General features: G+C 37.3%; 1 protein-coding gene across 1 annotated transcript in view; it reads right to left on the reverse strand.

The window, feature by feature from the left end:
• LOC139743779 (ubiquitin-like modifier-activating enzyme 1) overlaps positions 1-10,716 on the reverse strand; it is a 43,681-nt gene extending 32,965 nt beyond the window's left edge. Inside the window, exons 1-4 of the mRNA XM_071654233.1 lie at positions 10,548-10,716; positions 1,347-1,451; positions 714-775; positions 107-275 (exon numbers count right to left, since the gene is read on the reverse strand). Coding sequence (XP_071510334.1) covers positions 107-275; positions 714-775; positions 1,347-1,451 — 336 coding nt within the window. The 5' untranslated portion in view covers positions 10,548-10,716. The remainder of the gene's footprint in view (positions 1-106; positions 276-713; positions 776-1,346; positions 1,452-10,547) is intronic.
• Between the last annotated feature and the right edge of the window lie 11,437 nt (positions 10,717-22,153).

The raw sequence follows: 22,153 nt of genomic DNA on the forward strand, positions 1-22,153 counted from the left end.
ATGACACCCATACATCATTTTGTAAACAATCTGGCCCTGTGAGTTCTGAACTTCTCCACACCTAAAACAAAATGAAGTGCATCACGGAATGCTGTTCATGACTGACCTGAGAGGCAAGATCTTGAATGACCACATCGTCCTCATCATGGATGGTGACCGACTTCACGCCGCTGAGGACCACGTTCTTTGCAATCTCCACTCCGAGACCACGCATACCAGAGATCAGGACGTTGGACTGGCCCATGCGTTTCATGGCTTCATGACCCAGCACATACCTAACAAAGAAACAGTACATGACTTATATTCAGCCTTTGCAGGCATCATGACTAACATTCAAGATTCAGAAATCGGGTGCTCTATTTATCCACAGGAAAGTGCTTTTAAGCTTTTCAACTTTTCTCATTTTTTTTCCTTCTCACTCATTTGAAACACTGTGACATAAATAATGCACATAACATGAAAAAAGAATTAAAGATAAAACTTTTACTGAAGTTTAATTTCCTTTGCCACTTGCATCAACTTTCGAGTAGTACATCTCTAGGGCAACTGAAATTCATCTCTTTTCTGTGGGAAATTCTTCCTCCCCACAATGTGCTATACAATGAAAAAAAAAATCATATCTCAACCATTGCTAAATACAAATGCAATAGTCAATGCAGGGTGAGCCCTAGACCTGCTGGAATGGAATGGAATGGAATGAATTTGATACTTACAGCTGTCTGGAGTACAGCCCCTCGTCAATTTCACTCTGCCCGCCATTCTTTGCCATGACACCCTACAACAGACAAGAAATCAAAGATGAAATCTTACTTTCCGTTCAGGGAATCATGCAGCACATTTTTGCAAGAAAAGTGGACGTCACAAGTTTTAAATAGTCACACAGAAGTTCCTAATATAATAATTAGGGAGCTTTAGATTTTAGATGCGCGACGTTCAAAGGGAATAAAACATGATCTGAGCGTGCGCAGAAGCGTGCGTCAACTTGACCCGCGCTTCTGTGCACGCTCAGATCATGTTTTTTTCCCTTTGAACGTCCGCGCGTCTAAAATCTAAAGCTCCCTATTATTAACACAACTGACAGAAGTTGTACACAATTCATTACCAAGTATTGCGTATCTATTCAGCAGGCAAATTTTGCACTGTACCTGGGCCATTTAAGTCTCATGAAAACCTTCTTATGGATGACAACTTCATCACTTGAGTCAATTCTGCTAGCCTGATCCATACTCAACATGAACACAAGCACACACATATTCATTTCCAGAGCATCTTGCTCGCCACAACTTTGCACAACAAATGCTGACCCTCATCAGTAGACAGGTACATATGATTTTTACGCTACTCACTGTGTTAGAATTGACTGAGTTCTGGTCGATACTGTTAGACTCTTGTTCGAGCCTCCGCTTCTTGGCAGCTGGTGATGTCCGGTCTTCAGAATTACTCGCAGACATCTGACAGCAAATGAAATGATGCAAAAGTTAGAGACTTGCAAACTCAGTTCATAATAATATTCAACTCCCATTTCAAATCATCTCAAATTGAGAATTTCTTTATTGCTCTCAAATATGTTTTGAACTGAATTTTGTTCTTCTCTCTATGTACTACAGATGTTGTATATTTCACCTTGACCTCTAACCTCCACTGATCCCCAAAACTGAAAAATAAAAATTTTATGTGAAATACACTCGTGTATCTTTCCCTAAGCTGACACACAATCTGTGGAATATGACCGTGACGTCTAATGCAACTGAATGACAGCTCTTCCAAAAAATTTTGTCACTAGTTATGCACCTGTCCATTGTAGTCTCGACCCCTGGGCACCCAGGGATGGTCGGGACTTGCATCCAACTTTGCCAGGGATTCCCCCCGGCTAGTCGAGAATATACAATGTACCGTACCAGGTTTGTCAGGGGAGATTCACTTATTTTGCCAGGGCGGGCTGGGAATATACCAGGCTTTATCAGGGAAAGTTAATTTATTTTGCCTGGTTTGGTTGGGAATATACCTGGATTTGAGGACAATAATTTTATTGAGGAATATTTTTGAGGGCCTCAAATGATGCCCAGCCTGTTGGGGAGTTGGTCATGGATTTCTTCTCAACTACATTGTAATGCCCGACCCGTCTAAGACGTGGCTGGAGATTTCCACACAAATATTGCCCAGCCTGTCAGGGACTTGACCAGGACTTGGCCGGGTAAGATGCAACTCCTGGCCATCCCGGGGTACCCAGGGGTCGGGACTACAATTGACAAGTGCATTGTGACACGACATTTCTACACTGTAGAACTAAGTGAGTAAGATGGCCCATTCAATGTGTTATGATAGATCAAGTGAGAAAAGAATGAACCACCAGCCAGTTACTTGACCCTGGCATCGTCTGCTTACCAAGAAGCGGCCATTACCAACTTCCCGACAGTGACAAATTATTGAAGTGGAACAAACACTCAAATGCCTCTAAATATGGGTGCTGTTCATTATTCTGAAGATTCGCTATTCTGAAGGTTCGTTATTCCGAAGGGTTGTTAATCCGAAACACGCAAATTCCCTATACCTAGAGGTTCGTTAATCCAAAAATTTGTGGCGTTATTCCGAAGGTTCGTTATTCCAAAGATTGGTTAATCCGAAAATGAAATTCGGAACAATGAACCTTCGGAATAACGACTCTTCGGAATAACGACTCTTAGGAATAAAGAGCCTTCGGAATAGCGAACATTCGGAATAACGAGCTGTAATCCTAAATATACATGTATACCAGTACCTGTCTTTCTTTTTATCTCAGTTGTCTTAGTCTAATCTTAAGCGGGGTTCCCACTATCACGATTGGCGCCACGATTGAAATCGTGGTCTTAATCGTGCAGCAAGCGTGATGGTCTTATCAGATTGTATCAGATCTCAAGGTCAATCGTGGCAATCGCGTTAATCGTAGGAAAATTTTGGACGGTTCAAAAATTTTCTACGATTAACACGATTAGTTTTTGATCGTGATCATCGCATCAGATCGTCTAGGATCGTATCCAGACGCAGCGAATCTCTTCTAATCGTGCTTCTAAATCGTGTTGATCGGGATCGACTTTGTCACTTCACTTCCGTTTATTATTATCATTATTTTTTGCCCATTTGCCCTTATTTTACACATAAATTGATTTATTTTGTATTCTGATAGGTGGTAGCCTGCATCTTTAGATTATTATTTCCAAACGGTAAATTGTATGACGGTGTGGGGTTTAATTGTCGTATTTTTTAAGGTACATTATCAAAATCATGTTTTTAATGGTTTCATAAAATGGAAGATGTATTACAGATTTTTAGATGTTTTCATACATTATGTTAATGATGTTTTCATTAATGAGTTGCTATTACCATTATACAGACACACAAAACAGGATATGGGATAACTTTTGTAACGAAAACAAAAAATGAGCAAAAATAAAATGGCAATTGTATGTCTGCACGTATTGACTAACGTCAGTACAAAGATGAGAATACTTTAATGAATCGTGCTTGAATGGGTACATATCAAAGGCAAATGGTTAATTTTTAAAAATATATTACAGAGTATTTCTTTTTGGGGGTGCAGTATCCTGCTGTTTGTGTATTGTACATAGTAATTAAGAGTTGTTGTTTCATCAGCCATCGTTTGACCCCTTTACATCTATTTTGACACTTTTCAATGTCTTTTTTTTTGTATGTTTTGTAGAGCATAATTTTAGAGGAAAATTGTTATTTTCAACTCTCATTATTACTGCAAATGTAAAAGTGACCATTGTCGTGGATGTGAGATCACTCGTATGATTATGACAATGAAGATCACTCTTATTATTTTTCACAGTTAGTTATTCAATAAGTGTAGCAATATACCCCTACGAAATAATTTTGCGTAAACCTCCTTTTTTGTTTAAAAGCGACATCATTTTGTTTAGGGAGTCACTTTACTGTTGTGTGTGTGTATCAGTTATGTTAAACATTGTGAAGTAAAACACTATTAAAATCAAGCCGAATAAACCAAACTTTTAATAACCAATGAGATAACGACATTTTGAAATAAAAAGGCATATGATACATACACTTTGCGAATATGAAATCGAACACAAGGAATACTATCCATTCGGCAAACTTTCTTATATCGAGCGTATATAACACATAATACTATGTTACATAACATTTAAAATGATCCCATCCTCTTTCCTAGCTTCCATTTCATCATATAATTATTTTCTTCATGTATTGGAGAAAAAGGTCATTTTGTCTTGCCGTGGTTTTTTGTTTGTTTTTTTTTTGCCTGGGGAAGAGGGGCAATCATCTGATCTTATACATTTGGGTTCGTTATTTCATTTCTTTTTTTTTGTGAAGGGGGAGGGTGACCATGTCGATTTAATAATCTGTTAATTTCTTTACGTTTACTATTAGACGAGGGAATATCTGAGGTTATGGCTGGCCTGGGTGCTGCTTTCTCTCTGATAACATAATCTTCATTAGCAATACTGCAAAGGTTACGTTGTCATCATCGTCAACTTGTCAAGCCTTGCCATCATCAATGGCTGTGGATAACATTAATAGGCCTAATCACTCTTCATAATCTAAGGGAAACAATGAAATACATCGTCAGCCGGACTATAATATTCCCATTCGGGTCCAATCGCGCCTTAAATGGGGGTCGCTTCTGATCCCGATCGTAAAAGATATCGTATCTTATCTCAGCAGCCCGTATTGGTTCGCGGTATTCGTATTAGAACGTATCAGTACGTTGCTGCACGTACCAGATCGGGGATCCTGATCGTAATGGTCATGTTAGATCGGTACCAATCGTGAACTCAATCAGGGCAATCCTGTCGGATCGTATTTGAACGGCAGACCAGATCGTGACAGATCGTATCGCTTGAAATAGACCAATCGTGACCATATCGCAGCTAAGCGTACCAACACGTATTGACTCGCATAACCTCGTATCCAAACGTGAAATTTCAGACGAGATCAACAAATTTTCCACGATCAGTTACGAATGTCCAATCGTGGCGTTCGCAATGGATCGCACGATAGTGGGAACCCCGCTTTACCGGTAAATTGATAGTTTCTAAGAAAAACATGGCATGTGAATGTGAATGAAAAAAATCCTCTGGCTTTTTTACACATCAGTAATCCAGAGCACAATTACCCATGATAGTGTTGTGTGGTTTAACAATGCGAAACAAAAGGATTTGGTGAAAGTGCACAGAGTTGTAAAACAGGCAGGAAAAATAACCGAGGCCAGAGTTGACTTAAAGGACAAGTTCACCTTCATAAACATAAGGATTGAGAAAATGCAACAATATTAGTAGAACACATCAGTGAAAGTTTGAGGAAAATTGGACAATCGATGCAAAAGTTATGAATTTTTTACATTTTTGTGTTGGAACCGCTGGATGAGGAGACTACTACAGCTTGTGAGTCATATGCGTACAACAGTATAAAGAAAATGTAAAAGAAAATTCAACATATTTTCACTTTTTTCGCATAATAAAAGAGCACTTGACTTGCCTCTTTCTAAAGGCAGGGGGAATAATATTACCCATAACATTTGTCGGTAAGGAGTCAGGGGAATTTGTACTTTTTTCAAAAGATGGAATTTTGTGAAATTCTCTTTATATTTTCCTTATATTGTTGTACGCATGTGACATCTAAGTTATTCATACACTGCAGTAGTCTTCTCATCCAGCGGGTACTGCACAAAAACTTCAAAAATTCATAACTTTTGAACGGATTGTCTGATTTTCCTCAAACTTTCAATGATATGTTCTGCTAATATTGCTTCATTCTCTCAATCCTTATGTTTATAAAGGTGAACTTGTCCTTTAAACAATGTTTGTAAAGATAGGGCTGTGAATAAAGCCCGATCCATTGTAGCAGATTATACCCATCCACTCAATGACCAATACAGCATGTTGAGGAGTGGAAGGAGAATAAAATCAATCAGAGTAAGAACATCCCGTTACCTGAACTCTTTTGTGCCTTATTCCTTCCGGTTATTAAATGATTTGTAGAATATTTCATATGTATTGTGTTATGGTATCCCCAAGACATGGAAATTAGTAACCCTCAACAATTCAGTGTTGCATGTTCAGTTCCAATATCATCACACGCTGAACTCACAGTCTACATCCGGGTCTCTGCAGGATATAAAGCTAATGGATTATTGATGATGATGAAAGATGTGTTGAATTTTATTTTCTTATGTTTTTGTAATGTCGATAAACACAGGTTTTTTTTTTTTAAATGGTTTACTGGCATGTCATTGGAATATTATTCATGTGCATGTAATGCATTGTATAGATATATGTATATGATACAGAGTATGTAGGTATATGATAATATTTATTGAATCGATTAATTTGATTGATAGGGTTTTAAATAGGAACGATGTAGTAATGATGTTGGTGAAAAGGTTTGGATTTTGTACAGTATGTAGGTAAAATAAATAATGATAATGATAATGATTTATTGAATTGATTAATTTGATTGATAGGGTTTAAAAAGGAATGATGTAATGATGAGGTTGGTGAGAATGTATGGAATTCTTTGTTATAGAAGATGATTTTTTTTTTTTAAATGATACTGACTGGATTTTTTGAATTGATTGATTTGATTGATTGATAATGCGGTAAGGTTTAGGAAAGTTTGGGGGATGTATAGATTGAGCTGGAGGTTGTATGGAAGGTTTTGGATTAGTGTAGCTGATGATGTTTATTATTTTATGACTAATGAAATATGTTGAGAAGGAAGAGGAGATTGATTTAGAGTAGGAATTTTTTGTTTGTGTATTCTATTCCATTCGGTGATTATGGATGAATAATTTGCAGGATTTTGTATATTGTGCCAGAAAGATACAGAAATTAATCATTCATATTTTGTTGTATTTATAGTTAAAGATAAAGAGATATTAATAGGTTGAATGTTTGAAAATTGGTGTTGATATATGATGTTTTTCTGTTTTATAATGTTGGCAAAAAGGTGCCTCTCTTATGTTTAATATGTCTCGTGAATGTTGTTCATGAAATTGTGTATTGTTTATTTTTCTGTTCTATAAACGGCATGTGAACAAACCAAATATCCATGATATGGACAATATATAGACTGAAATAAAAATGAAATGAATGAATAAAGAATCTACAAGCTTGCGAGTAATTCTCACACGAGATGTGATTCCATCTCACTCAGTAGCAGAGTGATTTACACACATTTGTATACACTTGTAATTTTCACTGTTCACCTCTTTTCAAGAATAAGCACAATGCTAATGAGGTATGGAATTTCTCTGTTTTCATTTGACTTAACATCATATCTGTACATGTACCAGCTAGGAGGTACTGGGTGAATACTGTAAAACACAAAATTTTTGTAAGTACATAAAACTTCCACAAATTTTGTGACAGGCGAAGAATTGTGAAAGGAAAAGGCCCACGACAGAGCTTGTCGACACAATGCAGCAAATGCCTGTAGCTTTGACAATTTGTGAAAGTTTCATGCAAACAAAAAGGCAATCAGCTCCAATTCATGAAAGTTTCATGCCATGAATGTTTCTGGTTTTACAGTATGTAGAAATATAATAAGACTTCCATAAATTGTACATTGAATGCCCCCCCCCCCCCCAAATAAGCTGAGCTGACCAGGGTAGGGAAGTGTAGACTGTAGAGTGGTATGGCAAAAATTAGACATATGGAATTCTTGTTGAAATCTATTAATGAAGGTATGGATATCATGGATGTAGCAACATCATTCATACTTTAGGGCATTGCTATTGTACAGTATTAGAGTAAACAAGGTTGCCACTTGTGGTCAAGTTCTTGCCACATGTAAAAAAATTGCAACATCGTAGATGCCTAATGCAAGTTAGACAAGTTCACAACACTACAGTACAACGATGCACCAGGGTCCAGGGGCCGGGGTGGGGTCAGTCCGGGAAACCTGCTCACGAGGACTGCCCCCCGTACGAGCACTGCCCCGCCTAATGAGGCCCCCTGGTACGCCTTATGAGGCCTCCCGGGGAGGGCCTCAAGAAGCCCCCCATTCACTTTTTATTCATCTCACATCTTACGTATGAATTGTCGCAACTTTGCACGGTGATTTTTTGTACACAAACATGTCCACTATCCATGATGAAAAGAAGAAAAAATTGTTTTTTTTCCAACTGGATTATTGAAAAAAAAAAAAAACAGAATTTTTTCTTTTTTTCAATATTCATCATGGATAGTGGACATGTTTGTGTAATGCACTTGTCAATGTAATGACTCACCCCACTACCCCCGGACATGGGTGCGTCATTTCCTCGTTTGGTCCGTCAAATTTGTGACCCAGGTGTTCGTCATTTTACCAGCTTTGTCCGTCAATTTTTTGACCGAGGGGTGCGTCAAAATCCCATCATTGTCGGTCAAATATTTGACCGAGGGGTGCGTCATGGTACGTCACTTGGCTATGGAAAATAACACGCATTATTTTAAACCGAGGGGTGCGTCCTGGTACGTCACTTGGCTATGGAAAACTGCACGCATTTTTGCACGCTTTCAGTACCGGATACACGTACCGCGAGTGAAATTACAGTGACCGGTGTCCCGCGGCAAGTGAAAATCAAATTCGGGAAGTGTTTTGGAATAAGAGGGAAAAATGCTTGCCAGAATCTGGCAAGCACATAATTTAAAAGCCACCCTTTCTCCTTACATTTTCCCTCCAACAAACCCATGAAATCTGTGGTGACAAAGGCGAATTCTTGACAGTATAGAAGCGGCAGCAGAAGAAACTGCCTGCAGCATGCCATTTTCTGCTCGCTGGATAGCCCAACCAGACGCGCGACGCTGTTAGCTGTGCGAATCTCTACGTACAGCGACTAGGCTGTATGTACTTACTCGCGGGAATGCCGTGGCATGGTGTGTACCTGCGCTGCAGCAGTATGCATCCACCGCACTAGCAATGGCCGCGCACACACAGCGCATCTGCACACATGTGATTGTCATGTATGGATTGCATGCACAGTATACTACTGTACGGAATATCGTAGCTGCAGCGTGATGTACGGTGAATGGCGGTACGGTGCTTACAGGGCCATGGTAAGGGACCCTTGCCGAAACTTTTACAAATTATGTTTACGAACCAAAAGAAAATGAAATTGCGTGAATAAAACGTATGCAAAAATCATTTCAGTATTTACAGGGGTGCGTCAAATGTACCGGGGATGTCCGTCAAAAAAGTGACCGAGGTGTGCGTCACTTTCAACGTGTTGTCCGTCAAAAAAGTGACTGTGGTGTTCGTCACTTGCAGCGTTTTGTCCGTCAAAAACCCTGTGTGGTCAGTCAAAAAATGACCATGACGCACCCATGTCCGGGGGTAGTGGGGTGCGTCATTACATTGACAAGTGCATAACAAAAAACCACTGTGCAAAGTTGCGACAATTCATACATCAGATGTGAGATGTATAAAGAGTGAATGGGGGGCTTCTTGGCCCTCCCTGGGAGGCCTCATGAGGCGTACCCCTCATGAGGCGGGGCAGTGCTCATACGGGGGGCAGTCCTTATGAGCAGGTTTCCCGGACTGGGGTGGACTGTACTGAACAGGAAGAAGATCTAGAACTAATTAAATTTACCATACATATCCATATGGCTAAGATGCCAGAGGATATGCTCCCAGTCAACAGCAGGCTGCAAGTATGTAACCACTTTAGAAGCCCCTGATGAATAGACAAGTAGAACTAGGTCCCTTACAAATTTAAAAACCTCCACCAACATGACCATGTCCTCTGGTGCACTCTGTCCACCCAGCCCAATTTAAATTTAAAATTACAACTAGGGGGTCTACAACTTGACAAGCAAGAAGCTCAACCAACACCTTTTCAAAGCAATGTTCTCGAGGGTGTACAAATCCTCAAGACAGCCTACACCTCAATAATCATAATATGTTATGCATTTTCTAACATCATATTGTCAACTTCTCCTTGCATGAAGTGATCCAGAGTTAAATAAAATTAAAGATATATTTCTTACACAATCCAACGCAACGCCATAGCTAGGCATGTACGCAATGCCAATGCATTCATACATTTTACAGCTCACGACAGACCGACGGAGTTGCAACAATGGAAAATGGAGAATGAATGAAAAGACACGTGCTCTTCCCTTTTCTGAGACGGATTACCTGGCTTTCCGTCCATTATATTCCATAAATGAAAGATTATATGTCTCATTAAGAATGTAAAATGGCTATCACTGATGAAATTATGTCAGGAAATGTATCAATACCTCATTAAATTGGAATAAAAAAAGAAAGGACAGTACCTCTCAATCTCGACCGGTCGCCGAAACCTCACAGCCGCAGAGAGCACTGAACATGCATGACGTGCGGGCACGTCGTATCTTTACATGCACGACAAGCCATTCTTTTCTTCTTGGCTTTCCACTTGTTCACGTGACCATACCGAAGGGGGAAAAAGGCTTGAATGTACTTTTTCATTGCATGCGCCCTCAACTCAATCTCATTTTGTCCCTGAGCCTCCCTGCACAGTTAAACGCATCTGCCCTTTTACTTACCAAAACGACTCAACGGAATGCTACTGCAGTCAATCAAACATCTGAGACAGATTCTGTAACGGCCATATAAATATGAGGGATATACACGTTATCCTCGCAACAGCACAAGTTTATTATGTCTCTCGCCGGTTCAGTGTATCCAGGCAGGCTAACACGGTAGATCGCGATGTTGCGGAAGAGACACACACTACTACTACCGGGTTCGGCCGAGTGATGATGATACGACCGGTCGGGTCGGTGCAGCCCCAATGACTATGCATTTACGTAGTACTGTCTAGTACTAGTACATGTACTGCCAATGCTATAGATTTCCGGGGGAACCCATCTCTGATCATAATACATATTCTTTATTTGTATTCTGCTGTAAACTGACAAATTGCAGGGATAAATGGCGACTGCTGTGGCTGTTTCTTCTACGGCATTATACAGTACACCTAATATTTCTCGACCGATTATCGAAATTCTATTGGCCGCAAATGTTCGAAAGTAACATTATCTGGAGAGAGGCAATGTGTCATCGATATATTTATTTTTCCTAGTCTTGTTCGCGGCCGTACTTTAGTTCAAGCAGGGAGGTGGGAAGAGCAGAAAGCCATTCTTGACACCAGTTTCAGTTGGACACAATACCCGGTCATGTTAGTATGATGTTACATCATCGAAATGCATGTAGGCCCTATACTGGCCTATTGATACAAAAGGGGCTAACCTGAAGCTTTCGTATGAGAACGGGATAGCTAAATAATAGCTGTAATCTAAATTTTCATCTTATATTAATTGATAATGCATGGCTCTCCTGTAGGCCTATCCTCTAATGATTGTAGAAAGAGTTTCGTGTGGTTACAATATGAATGTCTCCTAAATGCAACTTTTCGGAATATTGGCATGTTTGACGCCCTATGTTGTATTTAGAAAATGACGTCACTTTTTATGACGACATTCCAAATACACGTGTCAATAATACACGTGCAGTACAGAATTTGTAAAATTATGTTGCAAAGCAATTGCGACATCACGCGCTGCGAATTCGTACGGTCATTTCGTCGCAAAATATTCACAAAGCAAATTACATGGCAGATGGTACCCGAGCTGAGCACTTCGTGTGGTCACTGTGAGATCTATCCACAACATCGCATCCACCACTCAGCGACATCTCGCTTCATGTCCTTATTCTTTTGTTTAGATGCAACGGGCCACCAATTGCCGTGGTAGCGGGATTTGATAATGAAGAAATAAACTGGTAATGCATTTTTGGCCAATAAAGAATGAGTTCATTTGGCTCGAAATTTTAGCGGCCTCCGCCTTTTTCAGGAGTCTTGACAATGACGGTATCAAAACGAAGCAAAACAAAAAATTACATATAAATAAACACACGTATATATATATATATATATATGATGCTGATATTCCTACCGTACGCCTCTGTCATCTTAAGTGAAATTATATATTATATATATATACACACACACACACATATATATATATGTATATATAAGTGAGTCTCAAATACGCCATCTGTATAGATCGAACAAGAAAGTTTTTATTCATATATATATTACATATAATATATATCAAGTAAGTACTTGCTATTTCCCTGAATAGGGAAATGGTTGGACTAGGATTTTCATAAGGTGGAAATATGTTTTATTACTTTCAATGACCTCGACCGATCAGAGGACGAGAAATAATTTGTGAGGGATATAATGTGAAAAAGACCTCCAAAACCAGGTATAAGATAACCATCAATTGAGTCATTTCCAATCATCAGCATCATCATCTTAAAAAAATAAAACATCTTTATATCTCACAGAAGAGATACAAAAAGAGCTGCTATTACCACAAATAGCGGAAACAGCGTAAAAGAGATAAGTCAAACGATAGCAGGCAGAATCCGAGATCCTATGGACCGATTACACGTCATGAAAAGTTAGTGTTGAGCTTGATTGAGGGTCTGATAGGGTATAAAGGCAGTGGCGTATCTAGGGAAAACGGCGCCCGGGTCAAGCGCGAAAATTGCGCCCCTAATTTTTTCTGAAAAAGTGTTCAACCCAACCCCATCCCGGTAGGGACTTTTAAAAAAGTCCACATGATATGCCTTTTCAAGCACTTAAAAGAGGTCTTTTGAGGGTGATTTAAATGTACTAGATTTGAAAAATTTTGGCGAGCGAGCCGAAAATTTTTGTATTTCAGCTTACAAAACATGGAATTCTTGTCATTTTTTGCTTATTAAATCTTACAATTCAGATCAATATATAGTGACGGCCTTATAGATAACGATTTATACCAACAAACTGAGGACTTGAAAAAATACTTTAAATTAGTACGCGCAAGTGAGCCGAAATTTGTATATTATTGCGCGTCATCATCATGTTTTGTTCTTATCTTCTTCTTTTTTGATAAATTTTTGGCGAGCGAGTGCAGCGAGCGAGCCGAAATTTTTTGTACTTCAGCTTACAAAACATGGAATTCTTGTCATTTTTTGCTCATTAAATCTTACAATTCTATATGATCAAGATATATATATTGACGGCCTTATAGATAACGATTTAAACCAACAAACTGAGGACTTGAAAAAATACTCTAAATTAGTAAGCGCGAGTGAGCCGAAATTTGTATATTTCCGCGTCATCATTACGTTTTGTTCTTATCTTGTTTGATTTGGTGTTTTTTGCGCCCCCCCCCCCCCATGTTCGAAACCGTTGGCGCCCTCTTTGATCCAATCGGCGATCGCTTCAGAACGAAAGAAATTGCAGCGGCTACTCCGTGTAACATTTTGCCTTCTAACGATGGCATGTGTGAACACAATATATGTTGTCATTTTGTCTGCGTCATCATCACGTTTTGTTCTTTTCTTCTTTTTTGATATATATAAATTTTGGCGAGCGAGCGCAGCGAGCGAGCCGAAATTTCTTATATTTCAGCTTACAAAACGTGGAATTCTTGTGTGAACACAATAAACATTGTAATTTTGTCCGCGTCATCATCATGTTTTGTTTTTATCTTGTTTGATTTGGTTTTCTGCCCCCCTATTCCCCCCTATCCCCCCACCCCCCACCCCCCCCCCCCCAATCCGGGCGACGCCGTTTTCTTCTTCTTCTTCTTCTTCTTCTTCTTTTCTTTTTCTTTTTTTTTTCTTCTTCTTCGTTTTTTTTTTCGTTTTTTGCGCCCCCAAGGAGTGGCGCCCGGGGCACGTGCCCCCCTTGCCCCCCCCCTAGATACGCCACTGTATAAAGGCTTGGGTCATCCGATCGTTTGAGGTGAAACTTCTCTAGGTGCTCTCTCAGTTGAGTGTTACCAATGATCGAGTTACACACGGTCATAGTTTTGGTTGAGATGGGGATTTGTATGTTTTCACTTTTTTTTTTTCAAGATGATCAGAAACCACTTATAATGAAACACCAAAGATTATACAGTCTATTAAAGAGAAACTAAGAGTTTATTTTATATAAATCGGTTTTGAAATGGCTGAGATATTAAAAAAAACCAAAGAACAACAAAAAGGTCCTATTAAAAAGTGGATCCCACCTTTTATTAGGACCTTCTTTGTTGTTTTAGTTATCTCAGCCATTTCAAAACCGATTTTCATCAAATCAACTTCTAAATCGGTTCTAATTCCTCTTAGACTTGTACATCTTCAAAATTTCATGTAAGTGGTTTCTAATTATCTTGCAAAAAGTTAAAACGTGAATCCCTATCTCAACCACTTTGAAGTTATTTAAAGGGTGTGTACAGTTCTGGTTGTGGGGAGGATTTAGCTTTTAACGTTTGGCAAGATATTCGGAAACCACTCTTTGAGATGTCAAATAGCATTCAATTTTAAAGGGTATCAAAAGCTTGTTGAAAATCGGTTTTGAAATGGCTGAGATATTATCCAAAAGCAAGGTGAAACAAAGAGATCCTAATAAAAAAGACGTGGCCTGTCGCCTTTTATTATTATCACTTTTTGGAAATCTCTGCCGTTTGAAAACCAAATTTCATCAAATAAACGTTGAATCCTTCATAAGAGGTTTCTCATTATCTCACTTAGGAATGTTATACACCTGAATCCCCACCTCAACCAGCACTGTACAGTCCCTTAAGGAATGTCGTCGCACAGGTAAGACATGTAAGAGGTTATAAACTCTTTCAGTCATGTAGAGAGCACTGAATTCTTAAAATAGCCTTTGTGCAACGTTAGTCAACCCCTTCAAGTCTAAGCTCAATCATCACTGGAAACGGAAGCATAATAAATTTAATCCAGATTGCATAAATTAAACGTCCCGTAGAAAAATCGCAATGAACTCCCAAGCAGGCCCGTAACCGAAGATTATTATGGGGGGGGGGGGGAGGTTCAGAATCAGAAAAAGTGGACTTTTTTAGTTCAAGTCTATATGTTCAGTTCCGTTATTTTACACATTATCGAGCAACACCAGGGAGCAAACAGGAGGGGTGTCCGCGCACCCTCCCCCCCCCCCCACACACACACACGGGCCTGAACTCCCCAGGCTCTCTTGAATGGCCCTTTACAAGTCTTTGACTTACTGGGCCTCATCATAGGTTATTCAGGTAATGGATTGAGATAACATAGTAGGTTTGTATTTAAAACATAATAGTTTTGTATGTAAACCATATTCATAATATATGACCGTTGGTGGCAGGACACATGAACGCCTACATCCAGCTGATAACCAATGTCAGTCCGATAAAAAAGAGTAAATTTTTATAACCACACTATAAACAATTAAAAAAGTTATGAAATTATAAAGATTCGCTAATTTTCACAAAACAGTTTTTCAGGACAGTCAATATGAATATGGAAACGAGTGATTGATGATGTCATCACCTCACAACTTGCTGCTAAATTTATTTACACAAAATTCTTAAATCTTAATATTTTCTAAATTCAAATTATGCCCCAGTCTCACATTCTTATCTTACTGGCTATCATTTTGAAGTTGTTCAGAAAGGAATTACATTATTATACACTTTTACGGCAGAACACTTAATTTTTGTCGTATTTTTTATTCTGTACAAAATCAACAGAAAATTGTGAGGTGATAACATCATTAGCTCACTCATTTGAATCAACTGCTCGAGAATTGTTTTTGCAAAAATTAACGAAACTTTACAATTCCGTAGTTCCACAAATTTTTATCTAATTTTGATCAAGTGTTTACTGTTTTCCATGTGTTTATAGAATTTAACTTTTTTTTTCTTCCATACTAGCCTTTTGCTAGTGAGGAATTTCCCTTGAAACTCTTCTTCTCTTCACTCTTTTATGGTAGAAGAGGATGGGGTGAGAATGTTCAATGAATAGAGAGGGTTTATGTCATAGAGAAAATTCGTTGAAATAGAGGAATCGTTGTGGCTTTTAGATAAAACGTCAACCTCTCGAATCGTTTGAAAAGACGTAATAATTCGCCAATACAAACAAACATTGAAACAACAACAACGAACAAACAACAAATATCGACTACTGTCTATGCTGCACGCGCGCGCACACACACTCATACACTTTTTTTTTGTTTTTCAACGATGTTTATTCTGTTCCATTCAAAGTAATAGAAAAAAATAACAATTTTCATTTGCTACAATTGAAATGACGAAAATATACATTTGTGATCATAATAGCAAATTTTGCTATTGCTGTACATAATGACATAACAAAAATTACATTTTCATGAACAATTATCAATTTACATACAGTCACTTCCCCTATGCTCTCAAAAAAAAATTGCTTAAATTTAACAGTGATGATTCAATTCTTCAAGCATTAATCTTAATAATCATCCAAATGAATTATGCAGCAAAATTATACAGTAATAAATAATGGAACCATATTATTTAACAATCAATACCCGCCCACCTACTAACTCATATCCCTTCCTGAGTCCCTATGACCACCCCCACCAGTTCCCTCCCTTCCTGTTTCCTCCCCCACCCCTATCTGTACACATGCAACACACAAACACACACAAACACACCCATACACACACACATACACATGCACCTAATTTGGTTAACTGCTCTTGCCTACACATCACAATATAGTAAATATAGTTATATAATCAGCCCGCCAACAGGCTGACAGGAACGCATGGGAAAGGAGGGGGAGAGAATACAAAACAACACAAGAGAAAAAAAAAGAAGAAGAAGAAGAAGAAGAAGAGGAGGAATGAAGGAAAGGACAAAAGAATGAAGAAAAGAAAGAGTGGAATACTATGGAAACATTACTATTTTCATAAAAGTCACAGACGTTGCACGTAACTTCAGACTGGTTTATTCAACGAAGTCTCAAAATATTCCCATTTTTGTAAATGTACATGTAGCTTCCCAGCCTTGGTCGCAAGGATTTTTTCCTCATTTATTAATTCAACAATAATCTTTTGCATCTTTTCTCCAGTGGGTAACTTATTTCCCGTTCTAGATTTAAAAATGATGTATTTTATTAAGATAATCAAAGTATTTACACATTTTGATCTATTTGAATAACCCGAGATTCCCCCAAATATATCTCTCCAATCCATATTCCTTAACTCATTTATATCAAAATAATTAATTATGAATTCCCATAACGGTTTCACTTTAACACAGTGTAAAAATAAGTGCAGATAAGTTTCAGGCTCATGTTGGCAGAAGGAACAAAGGCTGTCTGTTACAAAACCAAACTTCATTAAACGCTCCTTAGTGTAAACTACGCCATGTAACATCATAAATTGAAATTCTCTATATTTTCTTATCACTGTACACTTACTCGGTTTAATAAAAAGATCTTTTATTTCTTTGTTTGTATAATCATAGCTACTATGGTCATCTTTAATTTGTAAAACATAAGATGACTGTAAATCTTCCACCATAGCCTCATATATTTTTCTCGATTTTAAAACTTGCAAATTTACTCTCTGACCAGAAAAAAATCAATTTTAAGTCAAAGTTTGTGGAATCAACTTGCTGAAGTGTACCTGCTCTCATAGAGTCCTTCCATTTCTGGGGTATAGCATTAAATATATCATTCAGTTTAAGCAATTCTTCTACCTTAAAACCAAGACCCAAGCTTTGAAAATGTGACTGAGATCTCAAATGACCGTTATCTAATATATCTTGTATTGTAATTATTCCTGCATCAAATAAATCTCTATGAAAAAACATCCTACCTGCTATGCGTACACTCCTATTATTAAATATTATTGGATTTACAACCTCATTTTCCAATTGTCTATATTTATAGATATCGAGCCAAACCTTCAATATTTCCGAACAAAAAGGTGGTACATTATCTGTCATAATAGATGAATCAAAGTCACACATAAACAGGAATCTACCTCCTACTGTACTAAAACAGAAGTCAAAAAATAATTTCCACCCAACTTCTTTTTCTCCATATAGAAGGCGTTTTAGCCACATAATACGTTGTGCCTTAACAAATAACTGAAAGTTCGTCATTCTTAAACCCCAAACTCATAATCTTGATACATAATATTTCTCTTTATACGGTCTTTACCATGCCATAAGAAATCAAAGGTAATTTTTTCGACTTTTGAAAATACCCACTGAGGAACAACAATAAGTGATGCTACATAATTTAATTTTGACAAGGCGAATGTTTTCATAAGATGTATTTTTCCCATAAGTGTTAAATCTCTTTCTTTCCACCATCCTAAAAGACTTTTTATCTTACTTAATATTTCTTTGAAATTTAAATTCTCTTTTGCCTTAACATCTAAGGAAAAATAAATTCCTAATATTTTGATTTCTTGGACAACATTCCCAAACAGATGAATATTTGGCCTATCTTCTTCCTCCCCAAGCCATAAGAAATTAGTCTTCCCTTTATTTATTTTGAGCCCACTTATTTTCCCAAATTCATCAAATAAAAATTGTAACCTTTTCATTGAACCCTCATCTTTCACAAACAAAGAAATATCATCCGCGTATAAAATTTGTTTTATTTCATTTTGACCAAATTTAATTCCATTAATATCCTTATCTTTTCTAATAACTCCAGCTAAAGTTTCCATAGCTAATAAAAATATATATGGAGACAGAGGATCACCCTGCCTCACACCCCGTTTGATATTAAAGTACCCCGTTGAGTTTCCACCGTTCATAACACAGCTACTGATATCCGTGTACAAGACTTTAACCCAAAATTGAAATGAATTCCCGAAACCAAATAATTGCAGAATTTTAAATAAAAAGATATGCGCTACCGAATCAAATGCTTTCTCAAAGTCCACCGCAACTAGATAACCGCAAGGATGTTCCAATGCATGAAAAAGAATGTCATCTATTATTCTTACAGCTTCTCCGATATTTCTGTTTTTGATATAACCTACTTGATCATGATGAATAATTTCCGGTAACACCTTTTGAATCCTTTTGGCTAATATTTTTGATAAAATCTTATAATCAACATTTAACAAAGTAATAGGTCTATAATTTTGAACATACATACCATCTTTACCTTCCTTCTCTATAAGTGTAATTACTCCTTGCTTTTGAGATGTAGACAGTTCCCCCCTATTATATGCCTCATTTAACGTTTCAACTAAAATATCTCCTAAAACTGGCCAAAAAGTATTATAAAACTCCACAGTAAAACCATTATTTCCCGGAGACTTATTAACTTTCATTTCCTTCAAAACTCCCTAACATTCATTTTTAGTTACTTCACCTTCACATAAATTCATACTTTCTTCATTTAATTTAGGAATACCAGATAAAAACATTAACTTTTCATCTTCAAAAGTATCACAAGCAGAATACAATTTTTCATAAAATGTTCTAATAATTTTCAAAATCTCATTTTTATCTGACACTATTTCTTTCTTTTCATTGTATACTTCTTTTCATTGTATACTTCTTTGTATACACACACACACACACACACACACGCATATATTTTTTTCTTGCATGTTTCCCTGCAATGTCTTTTGTTAATCATAATAGGGAAGGTGCATTCCAATATCTTTTGTTTATTATCAGTATATAGGCCTATATACTTTACTGGTGATTGAAAGATGATGACATACACCGACAGAAACTTGGTTTGGAAGGGTTTGTTTTGATTTGTTTTTGTTTTTTAAATGGACGTGTCCAAGTAGACTGAAGAAATATAGTATAAATAATATTACAAAATATATTTCCAGCACATCAAATCATCTAGGGCTGCAGTTCGATCTTGTAAAGGGTCATCATTCCGAAGGTTCATTAATCCGAAAATGAATTAAGTGGCTCTGAAGGTTTGTTAGTATTTACCGTCTTAAATTTCCGGATTAACGAACCTTGTTTTATTTTCAGATTATCGAGCCATCGGAATAACGAATCGTTATTAATTTTCATTTCGGAATTACGAACCTTCGGAATAGCGAATCTTCCGAATAATGCTGCAAATGTTCGGATCTATATATTATGACCCCCTTTTTTGAATTTCGCATGAACAAACCTCTAGGTATGATGATGATGATGATGATGATGATGATGGTCCATAGTATTTATAGTCCCATATATCAGTTATAGAAACATTCAACGGCGCAGACTCCTCCAAGAGAGTTACCAATTGAATTCCTGGTGAAAAATGTGAGTTTTGAGTGAGGCTTTGAAGTGATCCAGTTTGTCAATTTCACGGGGAATAGGTCATGTAGGTATGGGGAATTTGTGTGTTTCGGAATAACGAAGCTTCGGATGAAAGAACCTTCGTACCGGTAATAACTTACATAATAAACATAAATCGCACATATATATATATATATATATATATATATACTCTCAGCAACAAAAGAAAGTAAACGCTTTTTGAAGTTTAGATTTCTCATAGAATATTTGGCTGAAAGTAGTGTATTATATACCATATCAAAGGTAATTTAATTGGCTATCAACCTGGTAGGTCAACAAAAAGGGAAACTTAACACATGAGTGAACACCATCGTTTTTCTCTTCCAGGGCACAAAAGTAAAAATTGCAAAAACTGAACAAGTTGTCATCCATGCCTATGTGCTCTTCTATAGAACAATAAGAACAAACAACAAATTTTACACAAAAAGAAATATGAATTAAGTTGCAAAAACAAACCTTTGATCTCTATGATATCTTTAAAACCCAAAAGACCAATGAAGGCTAAAAACAATGGAAGAAAATAAAGCATCTTATGTCAAATCTAAATTCAAATGAAATAAGAGAAGAAGTAAGAATTAACAAAAATGGTATAAATTTGAGCTTTTTTTCCTGCAAATTAGAAAATTGTAAATAATGTTTGGTTCTTGAAATTGTCACATGGATTTTAAATCACTAGTTTAAATGAAATAAATACAGAAATTCTGCTCATTTAACCATCTTTATATGCTTTTTAGTCCCTACGTCATTTGAAGTTTGACTTGACAGAAAATTCTTAATTTTCCCCTTTAGTTTCCCACTTTGTTTTTCTTTGAGGTAATAAAGAGATAAAGAGAACAAAAACTTATTTTTCCTATTTCATTCATGTCTCTCATTGTGTTAAACTGGTCTTTTGTCATCAATATTATCGTGAAGGGCATTTGCAAATGAAGAGAACATGTCAATTTTTGCAATTTTTAATTTTGTGCCTTGGAGGACAAAAATGAATGTGCTCACTCATGCGTAAAGTTTTCTTTGTAATTAACCTATGAGCTTAATAGCCAATTGAATTACCTTTGATATGGTATATAACACATTGATATTCATAAAAATCTTCTATGAAAAATATGACCTCGAAAAAGTGTTTACTTTCTTTCTTTTTTTGCTGAGTGTATATTTTTGGTAACATAAGTGACGATCAGGTTTTTGTGAATCAGTACAAGTCAACATGCATTTTGATTGCATAATCCCTCAAGATAAATACGTATTGCGACACATGAATTCATCATAATATAGGGCCTACATTGCAACAACAACGATTTAATCTTGAATACACACACTTTATTCATTGTCAAGATTTTAATCATTGCGATTAAGTTCAATGTCTATTTCATTGTTTCCACTTCACATGTAATATTGATTGTTTAGATCTATCTTTTTATCCTTTTGTTCTTTGCTCAAGTGTATGAATTGTTAATGCTGTGTTTACACCATGTTCCCAGTGGCCACGGCAGCCCGTTTGCCCGAAACGTATAGTACCTTGGGCCGTGGGTAGATGAGAGATCCTCTTGCTTTCCCCTCTTCGTAGGTGGTATTCTAGTCTTGTTCGTGCACAGTCCTATAACGTACCGTCGTGTGTTGTTGCGTTCACCCCGTTTTATCACGGCATGCACGTTTTCTTATTAGCACCGGGACTGCCGTGGCATTTCTTGGGGGCAGCTTGAAAATCTGACACGGCATCCATGGCAATCACGACCTGTCACGTTTGCCTATCACGTTCATCACGTTGTCTCACGTTCATCCCAGTTTGTCCATCGTGGCCTGAAGCGTGATTGCCGGGATTCCGGGGAACGTGGTGGAAACGCAGCTACATTATTACAGGACATATCCTCTCAGTACAATGTGTGATATTGTACATGTGTGATTTATATGGCAAAAGGGATGAACTCCAGTAGACCTATATAATTATTATGTTTGAGGATAAGAGCAACTGTGAGTGGGATTTTCGGCAACCTTATATTTTCGATGTGACACGGAAG

Source organism: Diadema antillarum, unplaced genomic scaffold, assembly GCF_040938485.1.
Source record: "Diadema antillarum isolate AM-2024a unplaced genomic scaffold, OU_Dant_1.0 seq00001105_RagTag, whole genome shotgun sequence".
NCBI classification, from domain to species: domain Eukaryota; kingdom Metazoa; phylum Echinodermata; class Echinoidea; order Diadematoida; family Diadematidae; genus Diadema; species Diadema antillarum.